This window comes from Oncorhynchus mykiss, chromosome 19 (assembly GCF_057628025.1).
Source record: "Oncorhynchus mykiss isolate SJ-2025 chromosome 19, ASM5762802v1, whole genome shotgun sequence".
In the NCBI taxonomy this organism is placed as follows: domain Eukaryota; kingdom Metazoa; phylum Chordata; class Actinopteri; order Salmoniformes; family Salmonidae; genus Oncorhynchus; species Oncorhynchus mykiss.
This window is the reverse complement of record NC_143040.1, coordinates 24,271,320-24,288,170: the sequence shown is the minus strand read 5'-3', so window position 1 is coordinate 24,288,170 and position 16,851 is coordinate 24,271,320. Positions and strand designations below refer to the sequence as shown.

At 42.0% G+C, this 16,851-nt stretch overlaps 1 protein-coding gene across 3 annotated transcripts; it reads right to left on the bottom strand.

The window, feature by feature from the left end:
* Window positions 1–920: 920 nt before the first annotated feature.
* LOC110498465 (uncharacterized) lies at window positions 921–15,381 on the bottom strand. Of its 3 annotated transcripts, XM_090210509.1 has the most exons (8): window positions 11,837–15,381; window positions 11,297–11,427; window positions 10,918–11,103; window positions 6,141–6,305; window positions 3,971–4,082; window positions 3,620–3,747; window positions 2,122–2,494; window positions 921–2,037 (listed from the first exon to the last, which is right to left on the bottom strand). In XM_090210509.1, the coding sequence occupies exons 1-8, from the start codon at window positions 12,117–12,119 to the stop codon at window positions 1,619–1,621; spliced, it is 1,797 nt and encodes a 598-aa protein (XP_090066635.1). In that variant the 5' UTR covers window positions 12,120–15,381; the 3' UTR covers window positions 921–1,618. The 3 variants fall into 3 exon arrangements, with proteins under 3 accessions (XP_090066635.1, XP_021430765.2, XP_090066636.1); XM_021575090.3 differs by having other exon boundaries at window positions 921–2,494; XM_090210510.1 differs by lacking the exons at window positions 921–2,037; window positions 2,122–2,494; window positions 3,620–3,747; window positions 3,971–4,082; window positions 6,141–6,305 and adding an exon at window positions 8,930–10,302.
* Between the last annotated feature and the right edge of the window lie 1,470 nt (window positions 15,382–16,851).

Sequence of the window (16,851 nt, the reverse complement as noted above, 5' to 3'; positions counted from 1 at the left end):
GATAGATGTATGGTTATAGCGTGTCTACATTGAGTTATGAGTCATGACATAATCCCAAAACGCCTTCTGATTCATGTTTATTGGTAGTTGAGATTGAATAGTCTGAATAGAATTGTCTATAGGCCGATATTACAAATGTAAACGGTAATTACTATGGAGCGGGGCTAGCTACTCATATTGTTATTATTATTATTATTATTTTAAAATCAGAATAACTGATTTTGCCTCTTGTTTCATCCTAGATATATCCCAGTCAAGAGCAGAGGGGCCCAAACAGTCACATCTGTAGTTTTTCCCTCTGACCCTTCAGGGGGATAGAAGACGAGGCTTCATGAAAGAGTGGTACAGTACGCATAAATTACTAGAATACTCTCAGAGTAAAGACTCTGCCTACTGCTATGCTTGCCGGCACTTCAGTCTCCCCCTCAGGTGATTCAGTGTTTACATCTGAAGAGTGGTTCAAAAATTTGAAAAAAGCTACTTACAAAGATGAAAAAATTAGAATCACATACTAATGCTATGTTATTACATTTCCACTCCAATAGTTCAAAGACAGGTCAACACAGATAAGGAGTCATTTCGGGCAAGTTCATTCATTCCAATTGTTGACGTGCTTCTCTCTGAGGTGAAGAGAAGATTTTCTGAAGAAAATTGTGTCATAATGCAAGGGATACAAGCCTTGAATCAGCATGTGAGCGTCGTTTTTCTGTGCTAAAGTTAACACCCCAAAATTGCTCAATCGCTCGTCCCTCATTGTATTTCTCAAGACAGTCTTGATTAAGTGTAGAGTCAAGAAGGGCTAGTGCCATAAATCTTGATGATTTTGTGGATGTGTTTGCCAAAAGACACAGCAACAGGCGAATAAAGCTGTACTGAAAAGAATGTAGCCTAATAAAGCAGGGATATGAATAGGTTGTGAGTAGGCTATAGTAAAATGTATATTGTTGTCCATGATTATGCTTTCGTTTTTCATTTTGGGACATATATAATATAATATTTTCGTTTACAAAAAGACACAGCAACAGCCAAATAAAGCTGTATTGAATATAATTGGAGGCCTCTATGTGGTGTTTTTAAACTCAAGTAGGCTTGTTCCCAGTAAATGTATTGTTCCTTACAATCAATGTACTCCTTCAAATTAAAGCTGTATATTTGTCTTTTTAAGGAAAAGGACAACAAGCCTATTTGACGAACAATGAATCGCCTAAACACATGTATATACAGATACATGACACATTAAAACAGGATTGTTGTGGAACTCAAAATGTTAATTGTACCGGTATTAGTCTATGCACATCAGATAAATAGTAACATTAACTGTAAAATAAGAAACCAAAGTATATCCGTATGCGACTCTTTAACTCTCATTTTGACATCGTTTTCAACTTACCTATATACTACAACAGCATAATAGAATTCCTGAAATTCAGTTAAGGCTTTTGGTTTTGGTCTGCCACCCCAATATTTTCAGTGGCCCAATCTGGCCACCCCGATGACAAATGTCTGGGGTCGCCACTGAACTGAGGGACTTACCCCAAGACACTTCACAAGATAGCGATAATATGTCAGCTAAAGAATAGTTCCCAGATATCCTCTGTGTACATCTAAAACCACACTGCTATGATTTCTCCCCATTGTGGACACTCCTGTGTCTGGTAAGGTTAGTCAGGAAGGAGAAGCTCTTGTAACATAGTTTGCACTTGAAGGGCTTCTCCTTGGTGTGAACGGTCTGATGCATCTTCACATAATTCGCCTGAGCGAAGCGCTTCCCACATGTGGGGCAGGCGTACGGCTTGTCGGCATCTGTCCTAATACTCAGCCTCCCACATTGTGACCCACTGACACCAGAGGAGGTAGAAGCAGGAGCCACCACCCTCATGTGGTTAGTGTTTGAGCTCCCTCCTTGACCTCTAGCCATTGTTTGGGTGTTGTTGGGATTGTGTGTTGTGTTGGTAGGGTAACGATGAGGTAGCTGAGGAAGACTAGACCCAGGTCCAGGCCTTTTATGAACCCAGTCACTAGGCATTAGACGAGACCCTGAAAGAGAAGACAGATTTCCTGTTAGATTCCCATCAGGGGAGTCTCCTACCACTCTCTCTGAAGGCTGAAGCCCAGGGTGACCTGCTCTGTTCATCATGGATACTGCGGTGTTTGTATCATAGGAACAGGAGGGTCCATCTCTATCAGCCCCAGGCCCTGCTTCATCCCTGCACTGAGACTGTGAAGAGAAGGGTCTGGGCTGCAGACTGGATCCCTGACTGGAGCCTCTGTCTCTCTGATGACCACCAGGACTGAGGTTGTTCAGTCCACCTGTCCACTGGTTGTGTTCTGTGTGGTGGTGGATTCTCTGTCGTGGATCCGACTCAGGAAGGAAGAGCGGCGGCTCCTGATCCATGATCCTGATCCGGGGCCAGGGCTGGTGACCAGCCACCTCAGAGGTCCAGTCTCTCCCACCTTCAACACTGGATATCAACAAGTCCTCATGGACTGCAGACTGTAAAAACAAATAGAAGAGAAATCATAATGGTTTATATAACAAACTTTTTGCTGTACACAATGAAACATGACAAGATATACTGAAATATTAACCACCGTCAATGGGGGTATAGGGATATAACCGGGTTGGGTTGGGGGATACTTTGGAAAAGGTTCAACATTACATGAAAACACTTTTCAATAATGAAGCATTTTTATAGACATCTACTCTGCCTCATCATACTCATTCTTTCCTCAGTTCATCTCATCCAGTTCCCTACTACATCCTAAACCAACAGAATTAACTACAAACTAACTAACTAGTACTACGTTACATGTCACTCACTATACATGGACTGTGTGCATTTTCTGCTGGTGTATCCTGAGGTAGTTCCTCTCTGAGAACCAGTTCTAGCTGTGTGTAAAGGCGAACGGCCTCTCTCCCGTGTGGACCATCAGGTGCATCTTCAACTGGTGAGAAAACCTCTTCTCACATTGGGGGAAGCTGAAAGATTTCTCCCCTGTGTGGACCCTCTGGTGCCTCTTCATGTGGTACGAGTCAGAAAAACGGGCCCAGCACAGGTGGCAGCCCAACAATTTCTCCCCCGTATGCATTCTCTGGTGGATCTCCACCTGTTTGGGGAAACTGAAGGCTTTCCCACAGAACGAACATGGGAAGCGCTTCTCTTTGCCACCGGATCTACTGATACCATTACTTCTACTGTCATTTGTGAATGGGCTTGTGTTGCCATTTAGTGTTACGGCATTGGAATTGCCTGAGGTCTGGTTTAACATTAGGAGATCGTGAGGAGGATGAAGGCCAGGGAGGGTCTGTGTTGTCGCAGGGTCCATTTTCCAGTTGATAGATCCTATAGAAGGCAGGCTGAAGGCAGCACCTGTTAGGGGGTTAACCTGAGGCGCCATCAGTCTGTCTGAATCAAAATTATAGGAGCAGGACGGAGCATTACTAGCCGAGTCTGTGGCTGTTCTCATACAGACACCTCCCCGTACCCGCAGACCAAATCTACGCCTCCATGTTGTCATGGAGACTTAGTTCGGTTGCTGTTTTGTGTTCAACTGTCTGTTTCTGGTTAACAGTTTTGTTCCCCAGCCCAGAGTTAAGGACGCTGTCCAATCCACTGACCTCCACTATGTCGCTCCTGGTCCTGGCCTGTTCAGTGATGTTGTCCCCTGGGCCCTTTGCTGCACTGGTCAGAGTCTGGGAATCCAAGATGGCCGCCCAGTCTCCTCTGTTTGCCTCCAGCCAACCTCCTGCAGGGAGAGGTTACAAAATAGACTTTACAAACATGGCAAAGAACTCATAGCGGGTCATTACCGGGTCAAGTTTATACATTATAATGTGCGCTTTAGTATGTAAACATAAGTTGTATTGATTTCCTTTTATCAATGAAGAAAATCAAGAATGAATAATATGCATTACTATTCCATTTGAAGATCTATTACTGTATCTAGGCTATATGTATTTCTCCCTTACCTTGCTCCCCCATCTTTAGTCCACTCCGCAGGTCAATGCTCTCTGGTTCATCTTCTATTGTCTCCTCTTTGACCAGCAGCATATCAGGCTTCCCATCCTCCATGTCTACTGACTGTAAGAGACACAGAGTGAGAGGATGTTGGATCAAGAAATCTGATATGAGCACCCTGTGATGGAGCATATTCTGATGTTTGCATAGTACTTATAGCGACCCATGTTAGGTAATTTGATACTATGAGAGCTTTATCCGGGTGGACTGAGCTCTGCCAACACTGCTCACCCAGTTCCCGCTCCAACCATTGCATCCAGCAACTTGAAGGAGATCTGTCGAACGCTCAGTCTACTCTGCTCTTACGTGGATGGCCAAGGACCTGGCAATGCCTCAGCTTACTCAGCAAATAGCTGCAGATTATCCCATGCCTGTTAACCCTTAAGTGGATGAGCTGAATACCCCCTCTAAATCTCGTAGGGGGTAATGCACCTAAATGTGCGTAGTATGATAAAAAAAATGGGCACAATTGTCATTTGGATACATAACTAGTGTCCTGACATTCTGGTTCTCTCAGAAACATGGTTAAATGGTTCTGTCTCTGAAAAAGACATTGAAGCCTGCATTCAAAATGGAATAAATATATGTTTTATCTCACCCATATATATATACACACACACACACACACACACACACACACACACAATACCTCATAATGACAAAGTGAAAACATGTTTTTAGATATTTTTGTACATTTATTGAAAATGAAATACAGAAATATCTATTTTACATAAGTATTCACACCCGAGTCAATATTTTGCACCATCGAGTACAGCTCTGAATCTTTCTGGGTAAATCTCTAAGACCTTTCCACACCTGAAATGTGCAACATTTGCCCATTATTCTTTCCAAAATTCTACAAGCTCTGTCAAATTGGTTGTTGTACATTGCTAGACAATCAATTTCAGGTCTTGCCATATATTTTCAAGTAGATTATCCACTCAGGAACATTCACTGTCTTCTTGTTAAGCAACTACAGTGTGTTATGTTCTTGTTTTTCAGAGTAAATAACTCACGGACACTAGAGAAGCTTTAACCAAGTTTAATTCTTCCCAAAGGTTCTGTACAGCTGTAACCAGACAGCAAAACATTTCTCACATCACAGTACAGCATATGTACTTTGGACAGTGTCCATATTGATCGTGTCCCTGCCTACAAAAGTCTGGGCATCTTTATAGCTGAAAAGCTGGTATTTAAAAAGAACATGGATGAGCTATTTAAGAAGCTGAGAATAAAAATAGGCTTCTAAAGAAATAGGTCATGCCTCTCGCTAAATAGCAGACAGCAAATTATTCAGTCTATGGCGACATCACCTATATGAACGCAGCTGCCACTTCATTAAAGCTGTTAGATGCTGTTATCATAGTGCTTTATTACGGGCGACAGATTTAGTACTCATCAACGCAATCGCTATCAGAAGGTTGGTTGGCCCTTTTTGATGTCACGTAGGTTGATACATTGCTATATTTTCATTTATAAAGCCTTTTTACAAATACTCCCACTGTACCTAACATTATTGCTAAACTTTAGACTTATGAGTTACCACACCCGGTGTCAGGGTTGGCAAACTCAGGGAATTCCTTTGGTATCTCCTAAGTTAGGTTCTTGCACCGTCTTTGTGGAACAAGCTTCCAAATGTTGTTACATTTGATGTTTTGGTGCCTCTAATGCAATTCAGAAGGCTAATTGAGGACCTTATTACTGTTTAATGTGTTTGTTTTTTATGACTGTTTTTCATTCTGGTTTCATTTTGGATTTATGTTTTGTGTGTATTTTCTTAAATGTTTGTAATTCAGGGCTCATCTGTAAAAGAGACCTTGGTCTCAGTATGACTCCCTGATGAAATACATTTTAAATAAAAAACATGTTAGTTATATTGATTACTTGACACTCTAATGGTTTGATCATTAAAAGGCATGGTCCCACAGTTTAGACAAAATTAAATCCACAAAGCATCTCAGAGTAAGAGTGCTGACGATTAGGTCCACACCTGTCTATATAGTCTTATTCATTATGATCTAAAAGGCTAAACTGACCCTAGATCAGCACTCCTACTGGGAGAAGCTTTGTGGATACGGGCCCTGACCTAATATCATTCAGACAGTAGTTCAGTGGGCTCACCTCAGTGAGACTGTGTGTGGTCCTGTGCTGCTCAGCTGGTTCCTCTGTGGGTTCAGGAGGAGGTGGAGTCTGGTTGTCCTCCATGACCATGGTCCCCTCAGGGTTCCTCAGACCCTCCTCACACCCCTCCTCCTTCAGCAGCAGCACCTCTGGACCCTCCTCTTCCTGGAAGAGAGTTGATACTGATTAAATAGACATACACTTCATCAGATACATAATGTACACACGCACACACAGATACAGTGGCTTGCGAAAGTATTCACCCCATTGGCATTTTTACTATTTTGTTGCCTTACAACCTGTAATTGGCGGCAGGGTAGCCTAGTGGTTAGAGCGTTGGACTAGTAACCGGAAGGTTGCGAGTTCAAACCCCCGAGCTGACAAGGTACAAATCTGTCGTTCTGCCCCTGAACAGGCAGTTAACCCACTGTTCCCAGGCCGTCATTGAAAATAAGAATTTGTTCTTAACTGACTTGCCTGGTTAAATAAAATAAAAAAATTAAAATAGATTTTTGTGGGTTTGTATCATTTGATTTACACAACATACCTACCACTTTGAAGATGCAAAATATTTTTTATTGTAAAACAAGGAATAAGACAACAACAAAAAATAACTATTCACTCCCCCAAAGTCAGCACTTTGTAGAGACACCTTTTGCAGCAATTAAAGCTGCAAGTCTCTTGGGGTATAAGCTTGGCACATCTAGCCACTGGGATTTTGCCCATTCTTCAAGGCAAAACTGCTCCAGCTCCTTCAAGTTGGATGGGTTCCGCTGGTGTACAGCAATCTTTAAGTCACACCACAGATTCTCAATTGGATTGAGGTCTGGGCTTTGATTAGGCCATTCCAAGATATTTAAATTTTCCCCTTAAATCACTCAAGTGTTGCTTTAGCAGTATGCTTCGGGTCACTGTCCTGCTGGAAGGTGAACCTCTGTCCCAGTCTCAAATCTCTGGAAGACAAACAGGTTTCCCTCAAGAATTTCCCTGTGTCCATCATTCCTTCAATTCGGACCAGTTTCCCAGTCCTTGCCAATGAAAAACATCCCCACAGCATGTGCTGCCACCACCATGCATCACTGTGGGGATGGTATTCTCGGGGTGATGAGAGGTGTTGGGTTTGCGCCAGACATAGCGTTTTCCTTGATGGCCAAAAAGCACTCATCACCCGAGTACCTTCTTCCATATGTTTGGAGAGTCTCCCACATACCTTTTGGTGAACACCAAACGTGTTTGCTTATTTTTTTCTTTAAGCAATGGCTTTTTCTGGCCACGCTTCCGTAAAGCCTAGCTCTGTGGAGTGTGCGGCTTAAAGTGGTCCTATGGACAGATACTCCAATCTCCACTGTGGCGCAGCGCCCTCAAGGTTATCTTTGGTCTCTTTGTTGCCTCTGATTAATGCACTCGTTGCCTGGTCCGTGAATTTTGGTGGGCGGCCCTCTCTTGGCAGGTTTGTTGTGGTGCCATATTCTTTCTAGTTTTTAATAATGGATTTAATGGTGGTCCGTGGGATGTTCAATGTTTCTGATATTGTTTTATAACCCAACCCTGATCTGTACTTCTCCACAACTTTGTCCCTGACCTGTTTGGAGAGCTCCTTGGTCTTTATGGTGCCGCTTGCTTGGTGGTGCCACTTGCTTCGTGGTGTTGCAGACTCTGGGGCCTTACAGAACAGGTGAGATCTGAGATCATGTGACAGATCATGTGACAGATTGCACACAGGTGGACTTTATTTAACTACTTATGTGACTTCTGAAGGTAAATGGTTGCACCAGATCATATTTAGGGACTTCATAGCAAAGGGGGTGAATACATATGCACCACCACTTTTCTGTTGTTTACTTTGTATAATTTTTTTAACAAGTAATTTTTTTCATTTCACTTCACCAATTTGGACTATTTTGTTTACGACCATTACATGAAATCTAAATAAAAATCAATTTAAATTCCAGGTTGTAATGCAACAAAATATGGAAAAATGCCAAGGCCGATGAATACAAGGCACTGTAAACCAGGGCGAGCGCCAGAACGAATCCATTGGACAGGCATTTGATTTTTTCATAAGGGAGCACGTTTTTGTTTGGGACGTCCTATGTGGATATATGTAAATAATAATAACAATAATAATTCAAGTGTTCAATAAATTGTATTTGTGGAGTTGCTTAGTTACAACTATGAAACAGAAAGCATAGGTGTTGGAACCCGGTATATTTATAACAAAATAAAAGTAAATACACCAACAGCCAAGATGCACGGTCAAATGACGAAAATAGCCTAAATGTCAAGTGAAAATCATCAAAATAGCAATAATGGCATAATGAACATAATTGTTGATATGACAGTCAAAAAGTAAATTATCAGTTGGAGCATGTACACATAGCCTAAACAATGAACGCTGTGGATTGTGTTGCTCAATTTGTTTCTTGCTTTAGATGTAGGGCCTGCTCTTTGATAATGGCCTGTAGAATTGTCACTGGCTTGTTCTATTCCGAATGGTGCCATCCGCTTTCCTGTCTCACCATTTCGTTTGGTGGTGGCGCTGGCACCTGCCCAGTGTGCACAATTATGTTGTTTTTTTTGCGCTTAGGACTCAGAGGAGTAGGTTCAGGTTGATGCTCAGAATCAGAAGAACACTCGTCAGAGATGTGATCATGATTCATTCTTCCCCAAAATCGGAGTCGTTTTTATTCAGATTTTGTAGCAACGCTAACGAGTGCATCCATTCATCTTGGCCTTCTTGCCATTGTAAATTACACACGCTCTCACTGTGTACTCCAAGTGGGCCAGAATAGACTGAAAGAGTACATACCAGTTTTTTATTAGAATAGATCAATAAAATAGAATGGCCCGCCCTGTCCTTCATCAACAATTGGTGATTACATAATTATGCATTGTTTGCTTCCCCTTGCTCATCAACCCATCATACTTTAGCCTACTTCATTTATTTAATCTGTTATTATGTGTGTGAATTTAGTTTCGGTATAGTTTAGTTTCAGCTTCGAGACAATTATCGGCATGATTATCATCTGGGCATGGCATCTTCAACTATCGGAGAAGGCCCTATTGTGGGGAGAAGGGGCAACTTGGAAAACCAAAATGACATGCCCTCCTAAAACGTTCTAACACCAGTTCTGTTTGTGATATTAAGATTCTGAAAGTGTGTATTATAGACTTATTTAGGAAAAGTCAAGGATGGAGGGGGGCATGACGTTAAAAAATAGCAGAAGCCTAATACATTTAAAAAATAAATAAAAATAGAGCAGTCCATATGATTGCTTTAGAGCTTCTATTGTGAGTTTTATAGTAATGACATGTAGTTTAACTGTAAAAAATGTATTAGTCTACCTTTTAATGTGGCGTGAACACAACACGTCATGTTTTCATCTGATTGTAAAACAATCCCTCCCCCCCATTAAAATAAATAAATACAAATAGTATTTTCCTACTTGCACAGATATTGCTGATAACTACTTTATTGAGGTAAACTATGATGCTATGATGAGTTGCTCTGGATAAGAGCATCTGCTAAATGACTACATTTTAAATGTAATGTCTTCACAAAACAATCATCAGGAACCTGAATTTTCTCCATAAAATTTTTCCTAAAAATGGTCTTGGATAAGAAATTAAGTAGTTGAATGGAGGTAATGAAACAGGCATTTCTGAACACCAAACAGCCTACAAAGTACAAACACAACAGACTTTTTAGGCTTATATATGCGTTGTATATCACACAATATCTGGATGCAATATTCTACCCAGTAATATTCAACACTGAAATCTGTTAGTCTCATTATTCCGAATGCATCTGTGGATCTTCCTGCAAACAGGAAAACGGCCTCTCTTCCGTGTGGACCTTCGGGTGTATCTTCAGGTTGCCAGCCTGGGCAAAGCACATATGACCCCGGGGGCAGCTGAAGGGTTTCTCCCCTGTGTGGACTCTCTGGTGCCTCTTCAGGTTTCCAGCATCAGCAAAGCGCATGTGACACTGGGTATAGCTGAAGGGTTTTATCCCTGTGTGGACCCTCTGGTGGATCTCCACCTTCTGGGGGCAGCTGAAGCCTTTGTTACAGAACACACAGAGGAACCGTTTCTCTTTGCTATTGCCGGATGTTGGTGTCTGTCCCTGAACCTTGGCCCTTTGGTCTTCTGAGTTCAATACCTGATCGAAAAGGACACAGCCATGTGAATTGGAAGGCCCCATCGACGTGGACACAGGTTCACGATATCTGAGCACGTGCAAATGGGAGTGGGTCACGACATTTGGATTTGTCTCTAAGCTTTCCCTGTAATCTAAGAAATATCTGCCTTGTGAGTGTCCTTCATCTAAGTGAGTCTCATCGACATTCCATGTCAGAGGCCCGTCGCCCTCCACTTTCACGTCATCTACCACTAGATCCTCCCCATTCTTATCTAGGCACCCTTCAGAGTGTATACTACTACTGTACTGGTTCCAGTCCCCTCTAGACAGATCAGTCTGTGTCTCTAAACCCAAGGGCATGTTGCCAGGGTCCATCTCTGTAGTGGAAGAACAAGACAGATCATTGCCAGTCTCTAACACATAACCTGAGTCCCGATGGGAATGAACCATCCTCGGGCTCGTAATACCGTAAAGCAAATACTCTGAGCCGGGAGCAGGAGCACACCCCAGTGGTCCCAACTCCAGTCTCTCTGGGTCTGATCTGTGGTCAGGTCCTGTGTGTAAGAGCCTGTGTGTCACAATTAAATTCTCGCTTTCTGTCTCTGACTTGAGGACGGCGTTCAGCGTTCCACTGACCTCCATGATGCTGCATCGGTTCTTAGGCTGGGGCGGGGCAGCAGGGTCCTCCGTGGCTAAAGGGGGCACCACTCCAGCCACTACGCCAGTCTGGATGTCTCTGCTGTGTCGTGGGTCATCTCCTTCAGTCCTCTCCTGCTTGACGAGAGACGATTCTCCAGGACCTGCAGCCTCTGCATCTGCAGACTGACACAAGAAGAGAGGAAGTTATTGTCGGTACATGAGTTGAATTGGATAACAATGTTGTAGGGAAGTCTCACAAGCTCCCCTGTGGCAGATAAATAAAGATGTACAAATGAATAGCTGAGGGGAGCCTTTCTGAAATAAACTAGTCACATTCAATGTACTGTCATTTTTTATGTTACACTATGACACCAACCTCTATTACGATAACATGCTGGGTTGAGGTTCCACAACCCTCATCTATAGATATGGGTTGGTCATCTCTCCACGAGTTGTGTCCCGCTGGCTTCACAAAGCCCCTGTGGCCTCCAGTAAGATGTCCTTCACCTGAGAGTGATTGTGGGAAAAGAGGTGGTTAAGTTATGTACTGTCAATGCTCAATGGTATATTGTACACTATTGTCACTGTCTACAATTGGCAAGGATGTAAGGTAACACTTATTCATAACTTTTTGATATACAATTTATTGATGGATTATATTCCATGTATCCCCCCCAAAATATTAAGTATAACAATAGGAAATTCAAGAATTTGGTTATAATATGATAGTGTCTTTGTGCAAGAAGAATTTGTTCTTAATTGATGTGCCAGGTAAAATAAGATGGCTATCTTGCAAAAACGTTTTTATTCTAAGTAATCAGGGGAAGTTGCATACGATTCCAAAAACTGACCAAGACTCAATTCTGGGTAACACATCTGAACACATGAGGGAAACGGGGCGAGAGGCAAAATGTACCTCTTGCCATTCCTCTGTATCGGTCGAGGATCTTGACACTACTGGGACGACTGGCGAGGACGCGCTCTCGAATTGTCCTCTCTGCGCGCTCCCGTGACACCTTTAGTTCCGATAGCTGTAGCTTCCTCCGCAGTCCCCTGTTTTCTTTCTGGCTTTGAGAAATTTCCAAACGAAACACTGCATAGTCGTCGTCTACGATTTTACAGATCTCTGCCACTGCTGCATTCGCTAGCACCTCCATGATGGAGGCTATTTGAGTGTGAAAAACCATACAGTTAGCCATTGTTTGCTAACTTTTGCAGCTAGCTAGCATTACCTACATAACATATATCAAGTCCTATCTCCAACGCGAATTAAAGACTACATGAGGTAAGTATGTGATGCTGTGCAGTTAAATGGATCATATTTTAAGGTTCCATTGCGTTAATAAACGTCCAAATAACAACAATAAAAACGTTAGCTTGGAAATGGTTCTAAGTCACCTGTTCACTTCCGTTTACACAGAAGAGAAAGGAATCTTATTTGTTGGCGTCATAGCTTAAAGGGTGTGGTTAAATGAAAAAGGAATGCGCGCTGTCCTTTGAATTACGGTACTCCTTATTACATTACACATAAAATCTCCTCTGATCAGTATCTTTCAAGCTCAAAGCAGACTTGCTTACAAATAACAGTGTGTTAGAATAGAATAGAAAATAATAAATAACTTTATTCCAAAGACTCAGTAAGGTAAATATTCAAATGTCCTAGCATAGGTTTACTTCTTCCTGTGAGTTTCCGGCAGGCAGAATTGACACTGTCTTACTGTCTTTTACAGGTCGGAGTATGAATTGCACATTATGCCACAGAAAAGATGGGTGGAAAATAAATCGCACCACTATCTAACTCTACACATATACAACAATAAACCAATACTTTAGCCCTACTAGATCCTACTACAGGCCAACAGCTGCTGCCACTACTACATCTATTTTATGGGATTTACGCTCCATCAGTGCAGACAATTAATAACCATAGCAATAAGAGCAATAAATACTATCTCACTAAAACTCATCCTGGATTGCTCTCTTCAGGCCTACTCACTGGGGGCTCCCAGTCAAATCACTTACCCTTGGGCTATCCTCTACTCTCTTCACTGCCTCAGCATAGGAAACTTTCTGCCCCACTCAAACTCGTCTCTCTCACAGAGCACCTTGTATCCCCAGCTGTATGGGTGCCCTACCCCATTCATAGACGTTAACTACCGCCTATTAATGATAGAATTGATGTTAGCTCTAAACGTCAACACATATTGCTTGCGGTACGGTTTTGGAAACATAAGGAATGCAAGTTTCATATCAGCAAAAATAATACAAGGTTAAAACAGGCCTTTATAGGGTTAGGATTAGTGTTCCCACACGTCAATTGCTGCATTCCAAACACTTCAAATACACACGCTCTCCCCTCAGCCCTCAAATTAAGTGGACACTTCTGATGTCGTATCATGACGTCTGACGAGTTGACACTTGCAGGGAAAGGGGCGAGGGAAGAATTAATTAATTTTAAATGGGCCCCTCTTGCCCGGAAATTTGTCACTCTTTCATCCCACCGTTGTGTTTTCAGTCATCATGGTAACTGTTGTGTGTGCCTTATATGCGCTAAAGTCAATTATGATTGCATTTCATATCTTGGCTAGAAGACAATGCATCCGTAGACATCGAATGTTAGCCATCCTAATCCGTTATATCAGGTAAATCGAAAATTACAATGTACGTGATTTCAGGGAAAGTTATGTGCGCAAGTTAACGTTTCCAAAAGCTAACCAAACAAAACATAATTACTGATATGATAGGTATTTGAGCCCTTAAGTGCATTAGTAGGACAATTTAAAACGTATTTGCATAATTTTTTACTTACACTTGTGTAATATTCATATGTGTAAACATACTGAATTGTAATTGGATGCAGTTTACCACCATATCATCATACTGTGCTATGATTGGTTAAGACCACCCAAATGGTTAGGTCATGGTCAGTGTGATTGTTACGGTTTTCTTCCGTCGAAGGAGAGGCAGCGTGGTCATTTTGATACATGTTTAATAAAGAAAGAACACGAACAATACAAAACAAGAAACGTAACGCGAAAACCTAAACAGCCTAATCTGGTGCAAACTAACACAGAGACAGGAACAATCACCCACGAAACACAAAGAATATGGCTGCCTAAATATGGTTCCCAATCAGAGACAACGATAAACACCTGCCTCTGATTGAGAACCACTTCCGGCAACCATAGACTTTTCTGGAAAACCCCACTATACCACAATCCCAATACCTACAAAAAAAACAAGACTAAACACACCACATAATAAACCCATGTCACACCCTGGCCTGACCAAAATAATAAAGAAAACACAAAATACTTAGACCAGGGCGTGACATTGATCCTGGTTGGCGATACGTGAACATGCCAGTTATAGCTAGCTAATAAAGAGCTATGTTAAGAAATATCCTGTAGTACTGAATTTTATTATTTTGTGCAAAACAAGACAACTTGTATGTTGACTTCTCCATATTAATGTTGGTTTTAAGTTTTGGCAGACTTTTCTTAGTGGGTGTACAATCATCATGAATTGAATTATGGGGCGTTTCAGGCCCGGAGTGAACATAGTTGTACACTCGCAAACTCTATCAAAAACGAGGGCTGAGGGGCTTACGTTGCCAACTTCCCTTGCTTGACTAATAATTTGGACCAACGGCAAAGATGGCCGCGGGGATTCCCCCAGAAGCATAAGGCGAGGGTAAGTATTTTATGAGTTTGAAACGCAGCCCATATCTCCATGTTGCAGCACATGTTTACAGAAGACAGAAGGACCTCCTGTGCTAATTAGCTATCTAACATGCTTTGAACCCCTGTGTGTAACGGAAGGAGGCTGCCAGAAACTTGTAACTGAATAATACTGTCTTTTAAAGCCAGTTAAAACAGTAAGTGTATAATTTGCATTTGTGAAACTATTTTGATGTGGTATTAAAGTAAAGGGCTTTATTTCTAGAACCGCATCGCAAGTGAAAATTGATTTAGACTTTAAGAGTACATCTTGGGCGCCCACATAGTTGACACACAGTGCTTTCTCAATCCTAGTCACTAAATTATGTAGACAACGAGTGTTGAATAAAATTATATCTTAACTTACTCTGCCGGTTTTCCACAGGAAAATATTATTAAACCAACTTCAAAACACGGGTCTATGTGTGTGGCAATCAATATGTTTTTCTCAGAACCGTAGGCACACACACGCAAACCATGCATACTAACCAAAGTCTTGCAGGTGTTTACATGTTTTTGCAAATGTGATAGAAATGTCTACTTCAGTACCACTCTAACAAGTCAGGTAAATAATACTTTCCTGTGAATATTTTGTCTCGAAGGACCACGGAAAATTGAAAGAGTAAGTTCAAATATAATTTTATTCAACATTTCGGCTTGTATAGGATCATTTCCAGAATGAAACACTGTCTTGTTCCAGACGGTGTATTTAAAAAAAATCTGGTCCCCAGGCATTCTCTATCCCAACTTTAAACTCCCTCTGACTATGCCATCCTGCACATATCTCACATTGTGGGATCACACTGCTGCAACATGTCCGAAACCTAGGCCAGGTTCAGAACCTAGGCCCTCATAAAATAACAAATATTACCTTACCAGGGAGAAACTCTGTGTCAAAGCTCAACAAGACAGATTATTCTCAGTCTTGCCATTGCCACCAGGTCTATGTCTCACCAAACTGGGCGTCAAACACCAGGAATATTTTTTATTTATTTGACCAACCTCTACACTCAATGCTACCCCATTGATCACTCTTTTGAACGGTGCCCTGCTCTGGAGAGCAAAGCACAACAAGGGTCGATCCCTGAAGGGTATGACGCGGAAAATGTCACTGACGGATAGGGCTGCTGTGCTTCTAGCTTTTAGAAAACTTTGCAGTATTTAGTTTGTGTTATTTCTTACATTATTAGCCCAGGAAATGTTTTGTTATTACATACTGCCGGGAAGAACTTTTGGAAATCAGAGAGGCGGTAACTCACCAGCATTATCAGAATTATGACCAGGAATACGACTTTCCCGAATCGGATCCTTAGTTTGTACACCCCAAGGCGATTGAACTGATTCCAGAGGCTGATCCAAAACACCGCCAAGGCAGAAAAGAGGTGCTCGGAGTGGACTTCTGGTCTGACTCAGGAGGCGCATACACCACCCACCACTTCCGAGTATGTTACTCGCTAATGTTCAGTCTCTGGATAATAAAGTTGTTGAGCTCAGGGCGAGGAGTTCCTTCCAGAGAGACATCAGGGATTGTAACATACCCTGTTTCACAGAAACAAGGCTCTCTCGGGATATACTGTCCGAGTCCGTAAAGCCAGTTGGGTTCTCAGTTCATCACGCAGACATGAATAAATATCTCTTTGGGAAGAAGGGTGTATGTTTCATGACTCATGGTGTGATTGTGATAACATACAGGAACTCAAGTCCTTTTGTTCATCAACCTAGAATACCTAAATCAAATGCCAACCGTATTACCTCCCAAGGCAATTCTCTTCGGTTATATTCACAGCCGTGTATATTCCCTCTCAAGCCGATACCACAACGGCCCTCAAAGAACTTCACTGGACTTAATGCAAACTGGAAACGATATATCCTGAGGCCACAATTATTGTAGCTGGAGATTTTAACAAAGCAAATTTGAAAAAAATGTTACTGAAGTTCTATCAACACATTGACTGTAGTACTCGTGCTGCTAAAACACTCAACCACTGCAACTCCAACTTCCAGGATACCTACAAGGCCCTCGGCAAATCTAATAAACTCCATTTTGCTCCTCCCTTCCTATAGGCAGAAACTCAAACAGGAAGCTAGTGAGGGAGATATGAGTCTCCAGCTTCAGTGATTTTTTTCAGTTCGTTCCAGTCATTGGCAGCAGAGAACTGGAAGGAGAGGTGGCCAAAGGAAGAATTGGCTTTGGGGGTGACCAGTGAGATAT

What these genes read in the sequence shown, in the direction of transcription:
- LOC110498465 (XM_021575090.3), bottom strand. Translation starts at nt 12,119, where the DNA reads ATGGCTAACTGTATGGTTTTTCACACTCAAATAGCCTCCATCATGGAG. An exon ending in ATACAGAGGAATGGCAAGAG is followed by an intron (nt 11,428 to 11,836) that starts GTACATTTTGCC and finishes AATCACTCTCAG; the next exon opens with GTGAAGGACATCTTACTGGA. An exon ending in CCACACACAGTCTCACTGAG is followed by an intron (nt 4,083 to 6,140) that starts GTGAGCCCACTG and finishes TGTCTCTTACAG; the next exon opens with TCAGTAGACATGGAGGATGG.